Source organism: Dipodomys ordii, unplaced genomic scaffold, assembly GCF_000151885.1.
Source record: "Dipodomys ordii isolate 6190 unplaced genomic scaffold, Dord_2.0 Scaffold78, whole genome shotgun sequence".
Taxonomy (NCBI): Eukaryota; Metazoa; Chordata; class Mammalia; order Rodentia; family Heteromyidae; genus Dipodomys; species Dipodomys ordii.
In genome coordinates, this window is record NW_012267294.1 from 5315402 (window position 1) to 5338411 (window position 23010).

Sequence of the window (23010 nt, forward strand, 5' to 3'; positions counted from 1 at the left end):
TCTCAGGTTGGAGGTGCACTACTACCTAAGCTGTACTTGGAGTCCTTTGGCAGATGGAATAGTCTAGCCACATCTGGACATTCTAGATTTTTTGTTTTTTTTTTTTTTAATTTAATTTAATTTTTGCCTGTCCTGGGGCTTGAACTCAGGGTCTGGGCACTGTCCCTGAACTTCTTTTGCTCAAGGTTAGTGCTCTACCACTTGAGCCATAGCGCCACTTCCAGCTTTTTCTGTGTAAGTGGTACTGAGGAATCAAACTCAGGGCTTCATGTATACTTGGCAAACACTCTACCGCTAAACCACCTTCCCAACCCCTGTTACAGGTTTTAGAGCAATGAGGTTTACAACCAAACTAGAACTTTCTCTTGGAAGAAAATGTCAGGGGCTGGGAATGTGGCTCAGTGGTAGAGTGCTTGCCTTACATGCATGAGGCCCTCGGTTTGAAGTGGTTCTGTGGCTCAAGTGGTAGAGTGCTACCCTTGAGCTGAAGTGAGGGACAGCGCCCAGGTCCAGAGTTCAGGCCCCACAACCGACCAAAAAAAAATTGTCAAAATTCACAGTTCTCTGGAAAACAGAATTTTTCATTACATGTATTTGTTCTTGTAAGTACTGTTCTGTCACTGTTTTGTTGGCAGAAATGAATGAACCAAATCTGCCTTGTGAATTTCTTACATTAGGAATTTGTATAGGTTGTTAGTTGTGTATTGTAACTAGCACTCTACCACTTTGAGCCATGATATTTCGGATTTTCTGGTGGTTAATAGGAGATACGAGTCTTCCCAACTTTGCCACGAAGGCTGGCTTCCAACCCTGATCCTGATTGCAACCTCCTGAGTAGATACAATTACAGTTGTGAGCCACTGGCACCTGACCTTTGTGTAATTGGTCTTTTTGTAATTTCAAGTAATTTTGTAAACAAGCTGCTTGATCTGCCAGTTGCCAGAATGTTTTTGTTTCTTAAAGTGATTACTATTATTTTCTTCCCCTATGGTTCATACCATTCTGAACACAAGTTACCAATATTTTTTTTTAAAGGAGACTAGATATTGCTATGTTGATCTGACCTCAAACTCCAGCTCAAGGGATTCTCCCGTATCTGGCCTGGGCGCTCTGTGAGCTTCTTTTTGCTCAAGGCTAGCACTCTACCACTTGAGCCACAGTGCCACTTCTGGCTCTTTCTGTGTATGTGGTACTGAGGAATGGAACCCAGGGCTTCATGTATGCTAGGCAAGCACTCTACCACTGAGCCACATTCCCAGCCCTTTGAATCCTTTTTTGTTTTGTTCCTAGTATCCTTTTTAGTTGTTGAAATCCAGCCCCTACATGCCTAATGTTTCTATATCACATAATTTGGTGCTTTAAACAATTACATAGCAGGGTGTAAAGTCCATTTTTCCTCTTTTGGGGGTTATATTACTTTTAGCAGCATTCTGAGGTCACTGGAGATAAGGAAACTTAGTTGTATTTCTTTTGGATATTTTTAAGGGCAACTGGTACTGTGCTTTTCCATATGTTTAACAGAAAAGAACCAGAAGATCTGAATTCCTCATTGACATTTCTGCTCATTAGCTGTGTGTGAAACTCTTTAAGTCTTTTTGAGTCTCCTTTATTTCCATCTTAGAATTAGGGATTTTAGAAAGATCTGTTAGCTGTAAAAGTCCTGCACTCTGGGGCTGGGAATGTGGCCTAGTGGTAGAGTGCTTGCCTACCATGTATGAAGCCCTGGGGTCGATTCCTCAGTACCACATACACAGAAAAACGCCGGGGGTGAGGGGTGGGGGAAGTCTTGTACTGATCTTTTTTTTTTTTTTTTTTGGCCACTGTGTTTTCTAGCCAAAAATGTCTTCATGCTCTACACAGTTACTCATTTTGTCACATCCCTTGGCATGCTGGCAAAAGTTATCATATTCTCTGAAAGAGACTTCCACCCCCATCTGCCAAACCATTGTTACTTTACTTAGAACCTTCTGCCTCTACTAGCCCAACTGAATAGAATTCTCCCTCTTAATATTATTTATACGTCTTACTGATTTCTGCTTTCTTAACTTGACCTTGTTCTTGTGCCTTTTTCCTTTCTCAAAGCACTTTTTGTTTTTTCATTTTTCATGTTTTTCCAAATCAAAGAGAATTATTGAAATTTAGAAAAACATATCCCACATAGAAAGAAAGCATCCTTCAGCCAGTTTACTAATATCTGCAGCTTAAAATTTATTATCTTGAAGTAGTTATACATAGGAGTGTGAATTCACATCTTTTATGAATACAGTGCATCTTGATCAGCATCACTCCTTCCTTCTTTTCTCATCTATCCCAACCCTATCCATTCTCTCCTTATCTATTTTCACATATGTAATTGAGTATCATAACTGCATTTGCCTACTATCCTTCTCAGAGTTTTTTTTTGTTTGTTTGTTTTTGTTTTTTTGGTCAGTTGTGGGACAAGCCCACAACTGGTCCCTGAACTCTTTTACTCAAAGCTAGCTCTCTACCACTTTGAGACACAGCACCACTTCCAGTTTTTGAGTGGTTAATTGGATTTTTTTTGGGGTCCAGTTGTGGGGCCTGAACTCTGGGCCTGAGCGCTGTCCCTCAGCTCTTCAGGTCAAGGCTAGCCTAGCTCTACCACTTGAGCCACAGCGCCACTTCTGGCTTTTTTCTTTTTGCTTATGTGGTGCTGAGGAATCGAACCCAGGGCCTCATGCATACAAGGCAAGCACTCTACCACTGAGCCATCTTCCCAGCCCATTTTGTTTTGTTTTGTTTTGTTTTGTTTTGTTTGATCAGTTGTGGGGCCTGGGCGCTGTCCCTCAGCTCTTCAGCTCAAGGCGAGCACCCTACCACTTGAGCCACAGCGCCACCTCTGGCTTTTTCCCCCTTTTTATGTGGTGCTGAGGAATCAAACCCAGGGCCTCAGGCATGCAAGGCAAGCGCTCTACCACTGAGCCACCTTCCCAGCCCCAAGATTTTTAATCTTATGCTCAAAGTAGTGGAAGATCCCTGGGGAAAAGGAAGATTTGTGTTGTTTAGAAATGCAGATTCCCTGAGTGCTTTTAAGGTTATTAAGTATGTCTATGAGATAGAATTGATAAGGATTGATATACATTAGACATGGAAGGACAGGGACAGGAATTTGGAGGATAATGCCTTAAATTTGTGTCAGAAACTAGCACTTTACCTTGATTAAATAACTGGTGTCTCAGGACAACCCTGTGAGAGGGCTATTGCCATTATATAGAAGAGTACACCCAGGCTTATTGCTCCAGAGTATTAGATATGTGATGTCATCTTGTAATGGAGATCGAAAGCTGAGGTGTGTGTGTGTGTGTGTGTTAAATTTGAATTTGAAGTGTCCGTTAGATGTCCCAAGTTGAGGTATCAAGTGATCATTTGCATTTAGGGTTTGGATGGGGTGGGGAGGGAGAAGTGTCTGAATTAGCAATGGAGATTTAGACTTGCACAGAACGAATCCGGTGTAGTAATACTGAAAAGAGAAAGGGGGCTTAAAGCCTCTGAAGGTCAGATTGTCAGGAGGGAGCAGATAGTATGAAATGGGGTGTATTCTTTGTCAAATGCTTGGACTTTATTATGAAAAAAAATCTGGATCTAATCTGTGGCTTAATGAGTTTGAGGCATTGATCTAGACAACTGGATTGTGTTTTCACTTCCACTTTCTATTTGTTTTTCTTTTTGTTTTTGTTTTTGAGCAGACCGTGGGGCTTGAGCTCAGCGCATGGGTGCTGTCCCTGAGCTTTTGTGCTCAAAGCTAGTACTCTACCATTTGAGCCACAGCTCCATTTCTGTGTTTTTGGTACTTAATTGGAGATAGGAGTCTCACAGATTTTCCTGCTCAGGCTGGCTTCAAACTGCAATCCTCAGATCTCAGCCTTTTGAGTAGCTAGGATTACAGGAGTAAGCCACCGGCAAGAAACCTAGTTTTAAAGGTTTTTCCAAATGTATTTGCTAAGGTCGGCTAAGGAATAATCCAGCTAAAGGAAAATAATTTCCCTCTCATGTACCTGAGTGTGTACAGAGCATATGTATATCTGTGTACATGTTAGCTAAGGGCAAGTTCTAGAGGAAGAAATTAGGATATAAGACTGCTTTTAGGTTATTTAGGTCACTAGTTATTACATTGTTTTGAAGAGGCAAAGATGACACTGAACAACAGCAGGAATTTATTAGAGGTCTGTTGGGAAAAATTAACTCTTGGAGGTCACACCTAACCATTCCATTCAGGGTTCTAACATTGGAATTCTTTGTCATATGATTATCTATATACAGTTGGGGTACCCAGTAAATGATGTTTGCTAATGTGACTGCCGTGGCATGGGGAAGCTGTTATTTATTTACTTATGTGTGTATGTATGTATGTATATATGTATGTATGTATTTACTTATTTTGTCCGTCTTGGTGCTTGAACTCTGGGCCTGGGCACTGTCCTCAGCTCTTCAGTTCAAGACAGCACTCTACCACTTGACCCACTGTGCCACTTCTGGTTTTCTGGTGGTTTATTGGAGATCAGAGTTTAATGGACGTTCCTGCCCAGGCTGGTTTGGAACTGTAATCCTCAGATCACAGCCTCCTGGAGTAGCTAGGATTACAGGCCTGAAGCTGTTATTTTGCATGTTTTTCAAAGTCTGATTTGAGCAGATCTCCATTTCTCTTTTGAGTATTAGTCTTGTGCCTATCAACTTGTGTTAGATTGGTGCAGTGGCATATTAGCAGTTATACTAAGATGGTGAAGTTCTGGGAAGTGAGGTTTGAAATAGACTTGGTTCCTGGAGTCAAGGGGTACATTATCAGGAAGTCAGAAATAACATAGGAACTATTCTCATGTGAGTTGAAAGTATTTGTAATTTTTATAACAGACTCATACTTAGTAAAATTTCCACAGATGTTAATTCTATTTGTAGTTTGTTTGGGAGGTCTTGCCTACGACAAGAACTGTATCTCCATTTGCAAAGGCAAATTTGTTGATTCTAGAGTCTTTTTTTTGCCTGGCCTTGGGCTTGAACTGAGGGTGGGGGTTCTATCCTTGAGCCTCTCTATGCTCAAGGCTAGTGCTCTACCACTTGAGCCATAGCACCACTTCCAACTCTTTCTGGAGATAAGAGTCTCACAGATTTTCTTGCTCAGGCTGGTTTTGGCTGGTTTTTGAATGGTAATCCTCAGATCTCAGCTTCCTGGGCAGCTAAGATTACAGGTGTTACAAGCCATCAGCTCCCTGCTTCAATGCCGTATTTTTAAAGAGTAGTTATGAATAGTTTTTTTGTTTTTGGTTTTGTTTTTGCCGGTCCTAAGGCTTGAACTCAGGACCTGGGCACTGTCCCTGAACTTCATTAGCTCAAGGCTAGCATTCTACCACTTGAACCACAGCGTCACTTCTTGCTTTTTCTGTTGTACTGAGGAGTCGAACCCAGTGTTTCTTGCATGCTAGGCAAGCACTCTACTACTGAGCCACATTCCCAGCCAGGATGGTTTTTTTCCCTAAGGTATTGTATTTCATAATTCTTTTCAGAATAAACCTTATAACTTCTTATTTCTAGATAGTTGATACAAACTGAAGAATTTATAATATTTCTCATAGTACTTCTAGTTACTGAAAGTTGTGTTTATGTTTTGGATAGATCAGTACAATGAGTTCAGCAGATAAAAGGAAAACAATGTAGAAGTTTTACTTCCTTGTTCAGTTTGGCTTAATTTTACGATGATAAATACTTCACATATATTAACAGGACATTTTAATGAAGGAACTATTTTGTTTTCATATTTTTCTTTTATTTGACATTTCATTAGTAATATAGATAGATTTTGCTTCATGGCCTTATTCTTAAAGGACAGTGGCCTTAGATTTTCATTTATGCTTTCTTCAAGGTTCAGATAAATTACGGAAACTCTTCCTTAAAGTAAACCCAAACCACATTTTAGAAACTGAAGGTTGAGAATATATGTGCACGCTCTCTTCCTCTCCCTCGTGGGACCTGAACTCTGGGCTTGGGCACTGTCCCTCGGCTCTTCAGCTCAAGGCTTCCACTTGAGCCACAGAGCCACTTCTGGCTTTTTCTGCTTATGTGGTGCTGAGGAATCAAACCCAGGGTCTCATGCATGGAAAGCAAGCACTCTACCACTGAGCCACCTTCCTAGCCCCGAGAATATTTTCTTACTACCTAACTCCAGTCAGTGTACATGTGTTTTAGTTAAACAAGGCACAAAAAAAAAATGTATCTAGGAAATGAGCCAGGCCCTGCATACTTTAGACAAGAGCTCTTCTACTGAACTGCATCTTTAGCCCGACACACTGCCTTTTGCATGTGAGTGTTGGTGCCGGTCCTGGGGCTTGAACTTAGGGCATGGATGCTGTCTCTGAGCTTTTGCTCAATGTTAGAATTCTACTACTTGAACAAAAGCTGCACTTCTGGCCTTTTGATGGTTAATTGGAAATAAGAGTCTCATGAATTTTTCTGCCTGGGCTGGCTTTGAACCACAATCCTCAGATCTCAGCTTCCACAGGGTCTGTGGTAAACCATGATAAGGAATCATTGTATGGAGTGTATATTGCCTGAGGGAGAGAAGAGGGAGGAAGAGAGAAATGTTGGGGAACAGTGCTCAGCCTGAAGTCTTTAGTGTCTGGAGTTGAGAGTATGTGGAGTGGCTCTACGAGAACTAAAGAAAAAGCCAGGTGAGGGCCGCACATCTATAATCCCAGCACTTCCAATAACATGGAAAACGGAGGCAGGAGGACTGCAGGCCAACCTGGGCTACATTAGGGAGTCCATATTTCAAAACAAACTAGAGAAAGAAGGGTGAGAGAAAGCAAAGCAAGGGGCTGGAAAGGTGGCTCAGTGGTAGAGCACTTGCCTTGCATGCCTGAGGCCCTGGGTCAATTCCTCAGCACCACATAAGAAAAAAGTTGGAAGTGGCGCTGAGGCTCAAATGGGTAGAGCGCTGGCCTTGAGCTGAAGAGCTGAGGGACAGCACCCAGGCCCAGAGTTCAGGCCTCATGACTGGACCCCCCCCCCAAAAAAAAAAAAAAGCAAAGCAAGGTGATGTTGTACAGATATGGTTCAAGATTTTTAATCTTTTTTTTTTTTTTTTGGGGTCCGGTCGTGGGGCCTGGGCGCTGTCCCTCAGCTCTTCAGCTCAAGGCTAACACTCTACCACTTGAGCCACAGCGCCACTTCCGGTTTTTTTCTTTTTGCTTATGTGGTGCTGAGGAATCAAACCCAGGGCCTCAGGCATGCAAGGCAAGCGCTCTACCACTGAGCCACCTTCCCAGCCCCAAGATTTTTAATCTTATGCTCAAAGTAGTGGAAGATCCCTGGGGAAAAGGAAGATTTGTGTTGTTTAGAAATGCAGATTCCCTGAGTGCTTTTAAGGTTATTAAGTATGTCTATGAGATAGAATTGATAAGGATTGATATACATTAGACATGGAAGGACAGGGACAGGAATTTGGAGGATAATGCCTTAAATTTGTGTCAGAAACTAGCACTTTACCTTGATTAAATAACTGGTGTCTCAGGACAACCCTGTGAGAGGGCTATTGCCATTATATAGAAGAGTACACCCAGGCTTATTGCTCCAGAGTATTAGATATGTGATGTCATCTTGTAATGGAGATCGAAAGCTGAGGTGTGTGTGTGTGTGTGTGTTAAATTTGAATTTGAAGTGTCCGTTAGATGTCCCAAGTTGAGGTATCAAGTGATCATTTGCATTTAGGGTTTGGATGGGGTGGGGAGGGAGAAGTGTCTGAATTAGCAATGGAGATTTAGACTTGCACAGAACGAATCCGGTGTAGTAATACTGAAAAGAGAAAGGGGGCTTAAAGCCTCTGAAGGTCAGATTGTCAGGAGGGAGCAGATAGTATGAAATGGGGTGTATTCTTTGTCAAATGCTTGGACTTTATTATGAAAAAAAATCTGGATCTAATCTGTGGCTTAATGAGTTTGAGGCATTGATCTAGACAACTGGATTGTGTTTTCACTTCCACTTTCTATTTGTTTTTCTTTTTGTTTTTGTTTTTGAGCAGACCGTGGGGCTTGAGCTCAGCGCATGGGTGCTGTCCCTGAGCTTTTGTGCTCAAAGCTAGTACTCTACCATTTGAGCCACAGCTCCATTTCTGTGTTTTTGGTACTTAATTGGAGATAGGAGTCTCACAGATTTTCCTGCTCAGGCTGGCTTCAAACTGCAATCCTCAGATCTCAGCCTTCTGAGTGACTAGGATTACAGGTGTGAGCCACCTGTGCCTGGTAATTTTTCCCCCCTGCTGAGATAGATTATCACAATGGAGAACAGATGGGCTTGAATTTGTTGTGTAGTACAGGCCTTGTGGGAGGCTGACAGGAATTCATCACCAGGCTCAGCCTTTTCCTCTTTCTATTTTATTTTTTGGTGCTGGTCTTGGGGCTTGAACTCCAGGCCTAGGTGCTGTCCCGGAGCTTTTTTGCTCAAGGCTGGCATTCTTTATCACTCAAGCCACACCTCCACTTCTGTCTTTTTTGCTGGTTAATTGGAAACAGGAGTCCCATGAACTTTCCTGCCCAGGCTGGCTTTCCAGATCTTAACTTCCTGAGTGGCCACAATTACAGGTGTGAGCTACTAGTGAGGTTTTCTTCATATAAAGCAACTTTCTGAAGTTCTTCAGAGGATTCTCTCCACCCTTGTCACCAACCTGGTTACTTTCTTTTGCCAGTTTTTATGAGTCGTCCTTTTCAAATATAATATTCCTGAACACTTTTGGGTTTGGTTCATGTAGTACGTTGTTGGACGCTATTCATGATTGGGAGAACGTCTTTTCTTCCTGTGGTCTGGCTCATCTTTCTCTCTCTGTGTAGGTATGGCATCACAGCTGCAGGTGTTTTCCCCCCCATCAGTGTCGTCGAGTGCCTTCTGCAGTGCGAAGAAGCTGAAAATAGAACCCTCTGGCTGGGATGTCTCAGGACAGAGCAGCAGCGACAAGTATTACACCCACAGCAAAGCCCTCCCAGCCACACAAGGGCAAGCTAGCTCCTCAAGCCAGGTAGCAAATTTCAGTATTCCTGCTTACGACCAGGGTCTCCTCCTCCCAGCACCCACCGTAGAGCACATTGTGGTAACAGCCGCTGACAGCTCAGGCAGTGCCGCTCCATCCACCTTCCAAAGCAGCCAGACCCTGAGTCACAGAAGCAACGTTTCTCTGCTTGAGCCATATCAAAAATGTGGATTGAAAAGAAAAAGTGAGGAAGTTGACAGCAACGGTAGCGTGCAGATCATAGAAGAACACCCCCCTCTCATGCTGCAAAACAGAACCGTGGTGGGTGCTGCTGCCACGACCACCACTGTGACCACCAAAACGAGCAGTTCCAGTGGGGAAGGGGATTACCAGCTTGTCCAGCATGAGATCCTTTGCTCTATGACCAACAGCTATGAAGTCTTGGAGTTCCTCGGCCGGGGGACGTTTGGTCAGGTGGCAAAGTGCTGGAAGCGGAGCACCAAGGAAATTGTGGCTATTAAAATCCTGAAGAACCACCCCTCCTATGCCAGACAAGGGCAGATTGAAGTGAGCATCCTCTCCCGCCTAAGCAGTGAGAATGCTGACGAGTATAATTTTGTTCGTTCTTATGAGTGCTTTCAGCATAAGAATCACACCTGCCTTGTGTTTGAGATGTTGGAGCAGAACCTGTATGACTTTCTAAAGCAGAACAAGTTTAGCCCACTGCCACTCAAGTACATCAGACCCATCTTGCAGCAGGTGGCCACCGCCTTGATGAAACTCAAGAGTCTGGGTCTGATTCACGCTGACCTTAAGCCTGAAAACATAATGCTGGTCGATCCAGTTCGCCAACCCTACCGAGTAAAGGTCATTGACTTTGGTTCTGCTAGTCACGTTTCCAAAGCTGTGTGTTCAACTTACCTTCAGTCACGCTACTACAGGCAAGTGGAAAATATTGAAAAAACATATGCTAGGCTGGGGGTCTGTCCTTACATTTAAAATTTGTAAGACCACAAAAAAGATTGGGGGAAGTATTGTGGTTTACTGGAAGACCTGCTTGCCCTTGCTAGGCAGGTCTTCTAACACTTAGGCCTATTCTCTTTTGCTTTTTTATTCTATTTATTTTTTGTTTGTTTTTGCTTTTTTTTGTGTGTGTTTTTTTTTCCTCCCTGGTCCTTGGGCTTGAACTTCAGGCCTGGGCTCTGTCCCTGAGCCTCTCTGTGCTCAAGGCTAGCTCTCATTTGAGCCATAGTGCCACTTCCAGCTTTTTCTGAGTAGTTTATTCGAGATGAGTCTCACAGACTTTCTTGCCCAGGCTGGCATTGAACCGTGATCCTCAGATCTCAGCCTCCTGAGTAGCTAGGATTACAGGTGTGGGCCACTGGTGCCTGGCTCTATGTATTTATTTGTGCTGGTACTGGGGCTTGCACCCCACGTTCTCCCTTGAACTCTTGAGACTTGACTTTTCCCTTCAAGGCTGGTTACTACTTGAGCCACACTTCAGCTTCCCACTCTTGGCTGGTTAAATGGAGATAAGAAAAAACTGGAAGTGGCCACTGTGGCTCATGTGCAGCTACCATGCCCAGATTTTTATTGGTTGATATAGTAGGTAGTCTCTCAGACTTTTTCTTTTTTTTTTTTTTTTGGTCAGTCATGGGGCCTGAACTCTGGGCTTGGGCACAGTCCCTGAGCTCTTCAGCTCAAGACAAGTGCCCTACCACTTGAGCCACAGCACCACTTCTGGTTTTCTAGTGGTTTATTGGAGATAAGAGTCTCACGGACTTGAGTAGCTGGGATTACAGGCATGAGCTACCGGCACCCGGATTCTCAGACTTTTTCTTTAGGTGGGCCTTGAACTCTGATCTTCCTGATCTCCACCTCCTAAGAAGCTAGGATTATAGGTGAGACCCAACTTAGTATATGTGGCATTCCTTACTTAGCACTGGAAAAATAAGCTCAGTCTGATTGTGAAGGTTGTTACTATTTGAATTTGCAGACATGTATTTATTTATTTGCTACCATTATTGTACTCAAGTTTTTCTATTTTTAAGGACATTTCAAAATATAACGATATTTACTTATTTATAATGAGTTTGAGCATATGCTGCTTTTTTTTTTTAAAGCTCCATTCCAAGTTCATTCTTGGCAGGTAAAGTAGCTTGGAAATACTCTTAGATTTAACTCCAGCAGCATTTTATTTTTTATATTTTTCTTCTATACTAATGAGAATTGTTAGATGATTATTTTCTTTTCTTCCTTTTTTTTTTTTTTTTTTGTCTTTCATGAGGCTTGAACTCTGGGCCTGGATGCTATCCTTCAGCTCTTCAGCTCAAGGCTAGCACTCTTACCACTTAAGCCACAGCGCCACTTCTGGCTTTCTGGTGGTTAATTGGAGATGAGTCTTCTGGATTGTGCTGCCTGGGCTGGCTTTGAACCACAATCCTTAGATCTCAGCCTCCTGGGTAGCTAGGATTACAGGCTTTTTGTTTTTGTTTTTGGGTCCGGTCATGGGGCTTGGACTCTGGACCTGGGTGCTGTTCCTCAGCTCTTCAGCTCAAGGCTAGTGCTCTACCACTTGAGCCACAGTGCCACTTTCAGCTTTTTTCCTTTTTGCTTATGTGGTGCTGGGGAATTGAACCCAGGGCCTCATGCATACAAAGTAAGCACTCTACCACTGAGCCACCTTCCCAGCCCCTGTCTCTGAACTTTTATGCTTGAAACTAGTTCTCTACCACTTGAGCCATAGCTCCATTTTTTGCTAGTAAATTGGAGATAATATCTGGCTTTTGAACTGTGATCCTCAGATAACTCAGCCTTCTGATTGGCTAGGATTACAGATGTGAACCTCTGGTTCTCAGCTTGATGTGACAAACTTTGAATCTAGTTGTCTGTATTTTTTGTTTTTGCGTATGCTTTTGGCATCATAACCAAGATAATCATTGCCAAATCCATTGGAATGATTTCTTTTAAGAATTTTAAAGTCCGGGCTGGGAATGTGGCTCAGTGGTAGAGCACTTGCCTTGCATGCTTGAGGCCCTGGGTTCGATTCCCCAGCACCACATAAGCAAAAAGGAAAAGCGCTAGCCTTGAGCTGAAGAGCTGAGGGATAGCACCCACGCCCAGAGTTCAGGCCCACTACTGGACCCCCCCCCCCAAAAAAAAAAGACAAAAAAGAATTTTAAAGTTGTTAGGCACAGGCTCCTGCCTGTCATCCTAGCTACTCAGGAGGCTGAGATCTGAGGATTACAGTTCAAAGCCAGACCTGGCAGAAAGTCCATGAGACTCCAAAACTGGAGAAATGGCACTGTGGCTCAAGTGGTAGAGCGCTAGCCTTGAGCCGAAGAGCTGAGGGACAGCACCCAGGCCCAGAGATCAAGCCCCATGACCAACCAAAAAAATTCTTTTGCTTGTGACTCAAGCTCTTCAGGCACCATTGGCTGACTGTCATTTCCTTATTGAATGATCTTGGCACCCTTGTTGAAATCATTTGACCCAGTATTTATGGGTTAATTCTGGACTCTGTCCTGTTCTATTAGACTTATATGTTGGTCTTTATGCTAGTGTGATGTTTCTCTGATTACTAATAAGTTTTAGAAAGAACTTTATTTGAAGTTTCATTTGAATCTTGGGATATTTTCTTTTTCTTCGTAAAAAGCATGGAACTTTGATAGGATTAATATTGAATCTGTAAATTGTTTTGCCTATGGATAGTGTATTGAACTTCTAATGATCTTAAATGTTTTGATCCATCTTCATTTTTAAAAATCTTTTTATAAAACTGACATTGTTTGCATTGAAACTGAAAGCCTATGGTTTCTGGTTTCATTCTGCTATAGGCAGCCTTGGCTAATTTTGAGGTTTTGCACCTTCTAAAAATTCATTTATGTCCTAGGAGATTTAGATTACAACTACATTTGTGTTTTTTATTTGCATACTTAGTTATATAAGTTTTTTATTGAGTAAAATTGTGTGAAAAGGTTACAATTCTGTGTGTCAGGTTATGAGTACAATGCATCTTAATCAGTGCCACTCTGTATGAAGAGGTTTTATTGTGACATTTTCACAATAAATTTTTTAAAATATTTTTTTATTGTGAAAATACTGTACAGAGGGGTTACAATTACATGGGCAAGATGATGAGTACATTTCTTATCAAGCATTGTAACCTCCTCCTTTGTTTCCCCTCACAATAAATTTTTTTACAATGATATTTCCCTTTTTTATCTTCTGAACTTGAGAAGGTTTTACAAGGGGGTTGCAGTTTAACACGACAGCTAGATAATCTAAGTGTCCAGTGCTTATTGATCAGAGTATATGATTGCTTATTTATTTTTGTTATGGTATTTGTTTTGTTTGCATAATACAGGAGATAGAACCCAGGGCTTTGCACATGCTAGGCAAAAAATCCACTCCTGAACTACATCCCCCTTATTTATTTATTTAGTGGTGATACTTGAACTCAGGGCCTCAGGTTCTCTTTTTTGGCTTTCTACCCAAGGCTGGTGTTCTAGGGCTGGAAAGATGGCCTACTGGTAGAATGCTTGCCTGGCACACATAAAGCCCTGGGTTCGATTCCTCAGTACCATATAAACAAAAGGCTGGAGGTGGCACTGTGGCTCAAGTGGTAGAGTGCTAGCCTTGAGGCCTTGAGCAAAAGCAGCTGAGGGACAGTGCCCAAGCCCTCAGTTAAAGCCCCAGGAATGTGTGTGTGGGTGGGGGGGGAGGCTAATACTGTAGCACTTGAACACACCTCTATTTCTACATTTGTGCTTTTTTGTGTATGTATGCTGGTTCTGGGGTTTGAACTCAGGGTCTGGCACTGTCCCTGAGCTTCTTTTGCTCAAGGCTAGCACTCTATCACTTGAGCCACTTCTGGCTTTTTGGTGGTTAATTGGAGGTAAGACTCTCATAGATTTTCCTGCTCAATCTGGCTTTGAGCCATTATCTTCAGATCTCAGCCTCCTGAGCAGCTAGGATTGCAGGTGTGAGCCAGTGGTCTGGGCTCCTACATTTGCTTTTAAGCAAACTTTAAGCATATAATACAAATGCACTAACCACACATACAGGGCAAATAACCCAAACACTACTGCTGCACTCAGTTCTGCTGAGCACCTGGGAGTTAAGAAGCAGGTCATAACTGAAGTGTGAGGACTTAGATCTATTTGAATCTATTTGGTGCCTGTAGGTGTTCTTTAACTATTTGTGTGTCTTCAAAGATATGAATAGAATGACTTAAAACTGAAAAAAAGGAGAACCAAAAAAGATACAAGATGTTTGTATGAGATAATCTTTAACTATTTGTGTGTCTTCAAAGATAGGAAAATTTAAGACTGAAAAAGTTAGAACCAAAAAGGATATTTTTTTTGGGGGGGGGTCAGTCGAGAGGCCTGCACTCTGGGCCTGGGCGCTATCCCTCAGCTCTTCAGCTCAAGGCTAGTGCTCTACCACTTGAGCCACAGCACCCACTCCTGGCTTTTTCTGCTTATGTGGTGCTGAGGAATCGAACCCAGGGCCTCATGCATGCAAGACGAGCACTCTACCACTGAGCCACCTTCCCAGCCCAGGATATGCTTTTTATGAGAGCATTTTTGATGGAATTTCCGCTTAAAGGCTAAATGATTTGAGAGTTCCTGGCTGTTTAGCTTTCTCTACTATGTAATTCACTTGGATAATTTTCAGTGTTAGGTTGCTGATCTTTGTATTTTTTCCTAATCCTTTTAATTTAAACTATCATCTGAGTAATTTGGCGGGGGGGGGGGTACCCCATGGTGCTGTCCCAGAGCTGTTTTACTCATGACTAGCATTCTAGCACTTAAGTCACAGGTCTACTTCCAGCTTTTTGATGATTGATTAGAGTTAAGGGTTTTACAGACTTTCCTGCCCTGACTGGCTTTGAACTATGATACTCAGACTTAGTCTCCTAAGCAACTAGTATTACAGGCATGAGCCACTGCTTTTGTTTTTATAGAAAACAAGGTTTTCAATTTTTTTTAACTTTTCCCACAAAGGTCCTTGTAACTCAATCCAGTGTAGTTGTTAACTACAAATGACTGTATACTGAAGTTCTGGCATGACTTTGTTTAGGGTTTAACATGGATATTCTGTGGGGTTACAGTAATGGCTGATAATGAGCTAAAGCAGATGGAATAGAAGCTCAGACATTCTTTTTTTTTTTGGTGTGTGTGTGTGGGGGGTCAGTCTTGGGGCTTGAACTTTGGACCTGGGCACTGTCCCTCAGCTCTTCAGCTCAAGGCGAACATCACTTGAGCCACACCACCACTTCTGGTTTTTCTAAGTGGTTAATTGGAGATAAGAATCTCACTGACTACCCTGCCTGGGCTGGCTTTGAACCACAATGCTCAGATATCAGCCTCCTAGTAGCTGGGGTGGCAGGCATGAACCACTGGCACCCAGCAAGCTGAGACATTCTTTTTCACTAGTTTTATCCATGGGTTTTTTTTTTTTTTTTTTTGTCATGAGGCCTGAACTCTGGGCCTGGGCTCTGTCCCTCAGCTCTTCAGCTGAAAGCTAGTGCTCTACCACTTGAGCCACAGCACCACTTCGGGCTTTTGATGTTTACGTGGTGCTGAGAATTGAACCCAGGGCTTCATGCATGCAAGGCAAGCACTCTTCCGCTGAACCTCCTTCCCAGCCCCTCCATGGTCTTCTTAAAGCCTCTTTCATATTGCATGATTGCCTGTTACAATCCATTAGATTCTCACATACTTATCTTTCAGAAACTTCTGAAATCTTTGGGGCTAGTCTAGCTTTTTGGCCCTACAAGTAGACTTTTAGTTTGCATTGGCTGGTGACATAACAAAATGCCATCAAGTGGCAGAAATATGTCATACTGTCATTACACTGGCCCTGGGCATAGCTAGATGATTCAGACAATGGGAAAAATAAGGTAATTTATTCTCTGGCTCACCGTAAATGTGAACTCACTCTAACAAAGTTGTCTCTGGGACTTGATTTCAGACAACAAGCTTTGCCATACTTATACTTAGTACTTTTCCATTCTGAGTCAACTCTCTAGCCTTTATTTCAAGATGAGATAACTTGGTTATTTATGAAAGGACAAAATCTCCAGAAGGAAAGCATAGCTTGCCTTTACCTTAGACAATCTAATTTTTTTTTGGCCAGTCCTGTGGCCTGAACTCAGGGCCTGGGCGCTGTCCCAGAGCTTCTTTTGCTCAAGGCTAGCACTCTACCACTTGAGCCACAGTGCCACTTCAAGCTTTTTTTGTTTACGTGGTCCTAAGGAATCCAACTGAAGGCTTCATGCATGCTAGGCGTACTCTACCACTGAGCCACATTCCCAGCCACAATCTTAATTTCTTTTTAAAAAAATTAATAGTCAAGATGATGTACAGAGGGGTTACAGTTATATAAGTAAGGTAGTGATTACATTTCTTGTGGAATTTGTTAACCCCTCCTTCATTTTTCTCCCACTTTCCCTCCCCCTCACCCCCCCCCAAGTTGTACAGATCATTTCCAACATACTGTCTTGTGTCATTGTTGCATAGGTTCCCCCCTTGTCCTTTGTCTCACCATTTTGTTGTTCCCCTTCCCTAATTCAGATAAACATATATAATACCCAGGGTACCAAAATCAAATACAGTGACAACAGGGGATAAACCATAGGAGGAAAACACAAAAGAAAAAAGAAATCATGTAGTACATTAAAAACAACAAAGAAAAACCTCTTGTATCCTTGTCTTGGAGTTCGTTTCACTTAGCATCATTTTATATGGTCATATGTTCATAGCTATTGAGCTATTCTGCTCATCTGCTAAGATTATCCTAGTTATTACAAAAAAGTGAAGAGCCGGGTGCCTCATACCTGTAATTCTAGCTATTCAGGAGGCTGGGATCTGAGGATCTCAGTTCAAAAGCCAGCCAAGGCAGGAAAGTCAGTGAGACTCTTATCTCCAATAAACCACCCAGAAAACCGGAAGTAGTGCAGTGGCTCAAATGGTAGAGCGTTAGCCTTGAGCTGAAGAGCTGAGGGACAGCGCCCAGGCCCAGAGTTCAAGCCCCATGACTAACCAAAAATAAATAAATAAAAGGGGGAGGAAACTATATTTGACCAAAGCCACCAAAGCAAAAAGTTGGAGTTTATATATATGTATATAAGGCCTCTAGTCTTGTAAGTGGGTTTGATGGCCTTTGAGATGGGAAGTAAGAAACCATGTGTGTGAGAATGATTTGTTTTGGTAAGTGATCCCAACCTCATCTGGCTTTCAGTTTCAGAGCATAAATAAATCTTTATTACCTTGGAGGAGCTTTTTACTACAAAGTAAAGGTTGAGAAGGCAAAAGGCTGTTTCTTCTACTGAGCTATAACAATTAGAACCTGTTTAGTGTTTTTCTTTAAGGATGGGATGTATCTTTAATGAAGAGATTCACAATGGTCAGAATAGCAAGTAATGCCATTTTCCTACTGAAGTGGATACTGCCATATTTTTTTTTAGCTGTTGTTTTCCTGTGTTTAAGTGTTTAAGTTTTCCTGTGTTAAGTTTAACAACTTCCCAGTTGTTAGAATGCTAGAGATGAAAAGGGACCTATAGAGTAATATCTAACTCAACCTTCATTTTGTCCAGATGGAGTAGAACTAGAGTTTTTTGTTTTTGTGGGGTTTTTTGCCTGGTACTATTGGCTCACACTTGTAACTCTAGCTGTTTGGGAATGGAGGTTATAATGATTGTAGTTTGAGGTCAGCCCAGGCAGAAACGTCCTCAAAACCTGTTCTTAACCAAGAGCTGGATACAGTGGTGCCTGTGTATTATTCTGGCAATGCAGGAATCCTAATGGAATCGTGCTCCATCATCTGCCTGGACAGGTAGTGAAACCTTATCTCAAAATTAACAAACAAAAATCAGCTCTAGAGGTGTACATCAGGGGAAGAGGGCCTGCTTAGCAGGTGCGGGTACTGAGATCAAGTCTAGGGGCTCATTCATGCTAAGCACATACTCTAGCACTGAGCTGTGCCCCACTCCTGCTTAGGTTTATGTTAAGGAATTAAGAAATAACAGAGGCCCAATTGTGTTCAAGACTTACATCTTAATGTAGAGTTTAATGATGCTATAATGATGTTTTTTCTTTTGCCAGTTCTAGGTCTTGAACTCAGGGCTTAAGCACTGCCCCTGAGCTGCTTTTGCTCAAGGCTAGCGCTCTATTACTTAAGCCACAGTGCCACTTCCAGCCTTTTCTGTTCATGTGGTACTGAGGAATTGAACCCAGGGTTTCCTGCATGCCAGGCAAGCACTCAACCACTAAGTCACATTCCCAGGTCTATAATGATGTTTGCATGTTCTGTAAGGGAGAAAAAATAAAAGCTTTAGTCTTGTTCCTAGAGTCAGGTCCTAAGGAAGAAAAAGCCCTCATGAACCCAATGAACAGCTTCATTATATGTTTAATACTTTGATAATTTTGGCACAGGAGCCACTTCTGGTTTTCTGATTGTTAATTGGAGATAAGAATCTCATGGACTTTCCTGCCTGGGCTGGCTTCAAACTGTGATGCTTAGATTTTAGCCCCAAGAATAGCTACGATTATAGGAGTGGCTCCTGGCTTTTGCTTGCTTTTGTTATTCCAGAAACAAGATGAAACCAAATAAGAAAAACAATTCCTATCACTCTTTGTTTTTGTTTGTGCCAGTCCTGGTTGCTGTCTTTTAGCTTTTTCACTCAAGGCAAGAGCTCTGCTAACTACCAGTTCCTGCTTTTTGGTGGTTAATTGGAGATAAGAATCTCTTGGACTTTCCTGCCTGGGCTGTCTTGGAACCACAATCCTCACTTCTCAGCCTCTGGAGTAGCTAGGATTATAAGCATGAGTCTCCCACTAGGGCCTGGCTTATTACTTTTGAAGGTTGTTTTCCTTGGTGAACAAAACCACAGTTTTTATCAAATGCTATTAAAACTGGTGATACTAATTCTCCCTTAATTGTCAAATAGAATAAATCTGAACAGCCTGAGTTTTCTGTTATTTCATTGTAATCTGAACAGCCTGAGTTTTCAGTTATTTCATTGTAAGTATTAGCTTTTAGACCCCATGGAGTTCCTCATCTATCCTGTTTTCCAAGGGCTATTAATACAAAATTACATGGGAGGATATCCATAAGGGTAAGTATTTTTATTTTATTTCTCCATGTTCATTCAACTCTCAGTCCTAACATACATACACACACAACATAATAGGCATGTGGTATTTGAAACAAAAGTGTGCTAGGCAAGGCTCTGTGTCAGACCCATTTAGATGATTTCTTTATAGAGAGATCTGCTTTTTCCAGTTTTCCTCCTGTTAAATGAGGGAATCTAGCCATGTCCTCACAGATCCAAATTCCCTGACTTCTAAGAAGGAAAGGAAATTTTGAGAAAATGGTAAAATTCAGACCTGGGTTCTGCTTTAGTATAGGGTAGCTTCCTCTTAAGTTCTTTGTCAAATGGAAACATGCAGGTAATGCTTTTGTCTCAGAATCTAAGATGCTATTGAAACAGTATATACCCTTAAGAAAGTAAAACTATTACCATTGAGCTAAAATAAATCATCATATGCAAGAATTTCAATTCAGAAAATAAAAAGCATTGCCATTAAAATATACCATATTTGTAAAGATCTTAACATTTCAGAAATGTTAAAGTACAAAAAAATACAGCTTAGAATTGATGACATACAAATGATAGCTACTTTTAAAAGAATATAAGGATTAATTGAGCAATGTTTATAAAGAACTTAGAACAATGCGCAGCATTGTAATAAACACTGTTCCGGGTATTAATAATGTTACTGTTTTTGGTGTTGCTTTTTCCTTTCTCATCCTCTCTCTCTGTGTTGTTGAATAGGTATCAGAGCTGTGCTCATACAAAGCACTCATACCACTGAACTGTATCCTCACCCCTGCCATTCCCTTTTGAACCCATTTTTTTCTTAAGAGAAAGTTTCTTAAGAGAAAATTTCTTTGAGAAATGCCCACGTGAAAATATACCATACATGCCTATTAGATTTATTAGTTATACATATAATTTGTATTCATTGACAGATAGTCTAATACTTAATTGTGGAATCAGATTGCCAATTCAGATCCTTGCTTTGCAGTTTACTCACTGTGATTTTGGGCAAATTAGCCTCTCTTTGCTTTACTTTCCTTTATTATAAGTGAGAATAATTTATTTTGGATGCATTTATGTTTGAAAGGCTTTTAGTTTATGGATTACCTTCTTTAACTTTCCTTAGCGTTATATTTCTTACTTGAAGCTTTAGTGGAAATGCATATTCACAAAAGGACAAAGTTCCAAGATTTAAAAAATGATAATATAATAATGATAATAACAGTTATTGTGTCTAACATTAAGTTAAGGTAATGTTTGCTGGACACTGGTGGCTGGCTCATGCCTGTGATCCTACCCAGGAGGCCTCGTGAGATCTGAGGATTTCAGCTGGAAGCTCTCCCAGGCTGGAAAGTCCTTGAGACTCATAGTTCCAATTAACCACCAGAGAACTGGAAGTGGAGCCCTGGCTCAAAGTGGTAGAGCATTAGCCTTGAGAAGAAAAAGCTCAGGACAGCATCTAGGCCCTGAGTTAAAGCCCCATGACAGAGCAAAAAAATAAATAAATAAATAAATAAAATGTTTAGTGTGTGTTAGACAGTGGGTGAAAAGCTTTAAAATACTGATTTATATAGACTTTACAACAACCCTGGATGATAGGTACTCTTTATGGTATAAATGAGGGACCTGAGGCACAGAGAGATCAAGTTAAATACCTGAAGCTATTAAATGATGGAGTAGGATTCAAACCTAGACAGGCTAGATATAGAGTCTGTCATCAACCACCATATGCCTTCAAAACATTTTCATCACAAAGGATATTGGCCATGCCATTTAGTTGATATTTTAAAAATAATTTTAAAGCAGGCTTGGTGTGATGTGGCACACTAAAAATTGGTAACAGAGGCAAGAGGATGGTTTAGTTGAGACTCTGCCTCAGAAACAAAGTAAGACACCAAAGGGCAAAGTACAGTGGTACAGTGCTTGCCAGGCCATCCCTAGAATGATCCTTTTTTTTTTTTTGGTCTGGTCTTGGGGCCTGAACTCTGGGCCTGGGCACTGTCCCTCAGCTCTTCAGCTCAAAGCTAGCACTCTACCACTTGAGCCACAACGCCACTTCCGGCTTTTTTCTTTTTGCTTATGTGGTGCTAAGGAATCGAACCCAGGGCCTCATGCATGCGAGGCAAGTGCTTTACCACTAAGCCACCTTCCTAGCCCCCTAGAATGATCCTTTATCTGTGATTCCAGTATTCAGAAAGCTCTCAGAACTGAAAAGTATTTCCCATATTTGGTGTACTCATTTGTTGGTAAACCTGACTTAAGCCACTGTAAGGTTATTTCAGGTCTTCCTTCTCCTTCCTCCTCCTCCTCCTCTTCCTTCTTTTTTCTCCTCCTTCTTCTTTTTCCTCCTCCTCCTCCTTTTCCTCCTCTTCTTCTTCCTCTTCTTCTTTTGTCCGCTGTGAGGCTTGAACTTAGGGCCTGGGTGCTATCCTTGAGCTCTTTTGCTTAAGACTAGCACTCTACCACTTTGAACCCATAGCTCCACTTCCAGTTTTTGAGTGGTTAATTAGAGATAAGAATCTCATGGGGACTTTTCTGTCTGGGCTGGTTTTGAACCACAATCCTCAGATCTCAGCTCCTGAATAGCTAAGAGTACAGGTATGAGCCACTGGTGCCCAGCTTCAGGTCTTTATTTATCTAACTAATAATCCTGCTGAGTGTTCTGTTTCAGAAATGTGAATATGTTTGATTATTGGACATCTAAGAGTGTATATTATTCCCCTATAATTAACAAAATCCTGAGTTCTAAAGCACATCTGGCTCCAAGGGTTTTGGGTGACTATTATATACCAAAGATTGTTCTCAGTTTTATTAACTAAATGTACTGTAGTTTTACTAAATAACTTCAATCAATACTTTAACATAGTTAATTCCCTCAAATAATGTTTATTTTTGCCTGATGTTTTTATTTTTGCTAGAGCCCCTGAAATTATTCTTGGATTGCCATTTTGTGAAGCTATCGATATGTGGTCCCTGGGCTGTGTAATAGCCGAGCTATTTCTGGGATGGCCTCTTTATCCTGGTGCTTCAGAATATGACCAGGTATGAGTATGTATGTAATGACCCCTTGAACAACATGGACTTAATTAAAGTGCATGGGTCTGAATAGATTATTATTTTTTTTTAGAATTGCAATGGTTTGGAAAATACTGAACTTCACAGCCTTGAAATTGTTAGAAAAATTAGGTATATCATATTTTACATTTACTACAATAACATAATATATAATACAAATACACATATACCTAAAAATTAGCCAGTTCCCAGTGGCTCATACCAATAATCCTTGCTACCTATGAGGCTGAGGTCTGAGTATCATGGTTCACAGCCAGCCCAGGCAGAGGAATGTCCACAAGACTCTTCAATTAACTACCAAGAAGGTGGAAATAAGAGATAAGTAAAAGCTGGGTGCTGGTGGCTCACCCCTTGTAATCCTAGCTACTAAGGAGGCTGAGATCTGAGCATCACAGTTTGAAGCTAGCCCAGACAGGAAAGTCAATGAGACTCATCTTTAATAAACTACTCAGAAAAAGCTGGAAGTGGTACTATGGCTCAAGTGGTAGAGCATTAGCCTTGAACACAGAGAGTCTCAGGGACAGAGCCCAGGCTCTGAGTTCAAGCTCCAGCATTGGCCAAAAAAAAGGAGGGGGCCCTGAGTACACAGGGCCCTTAGTTAGAACCCTAGTATTAGTGTGCACATGTAGATATGCTCACATACACAAGCTAAATATTATTATTATTATTGCCAGTCTTGAACTCAGGGCCTGGTATCATCCCTAAGCTTCATTTGTGGTTTTTTTGTTTTTTTTTTTTTTTTGGTTCGTTAGCTGTGCCTGAACTCTGGGCCTGAGCACTGTCCCTCAGCTCTTCAGCTCAAGGCTAGCGCTCTACCACTTGAGCCACAGCGCCACTTCTGGCTTTTTTTCTTTTT

The 23010-nt window shown here is 41.6% G+C and overlaps 1 protein-coding gene across 1 annotated transcript in view; it reads left to right on the top strand.

Moving 5' to 3' along the window:
* The first annotated feature begins 8836 nt into the window (after nucleotides 1-8836).
* The window catches only part of Hipk1 (homeodomain interacting protein kinase 1), a 51345-nt gene continuing 37171 nt past the window's right edge, over nucleotides 8837-23010 (top strand). Inside the window, exons 1-2 of the mRNA XM_013024626.1 lie at nucleotides 8837-9912; nucleotides 21998-22121. Of these exons, the coding sequence (XP_012880080.1) occupies nucleotides 8837-9912; nucleotides 21998-22121 (1200 nt within the window). The remainder of the gene's footprint in view (nucleotides 9913-21997; nucleotides 22122-23010) is intronic.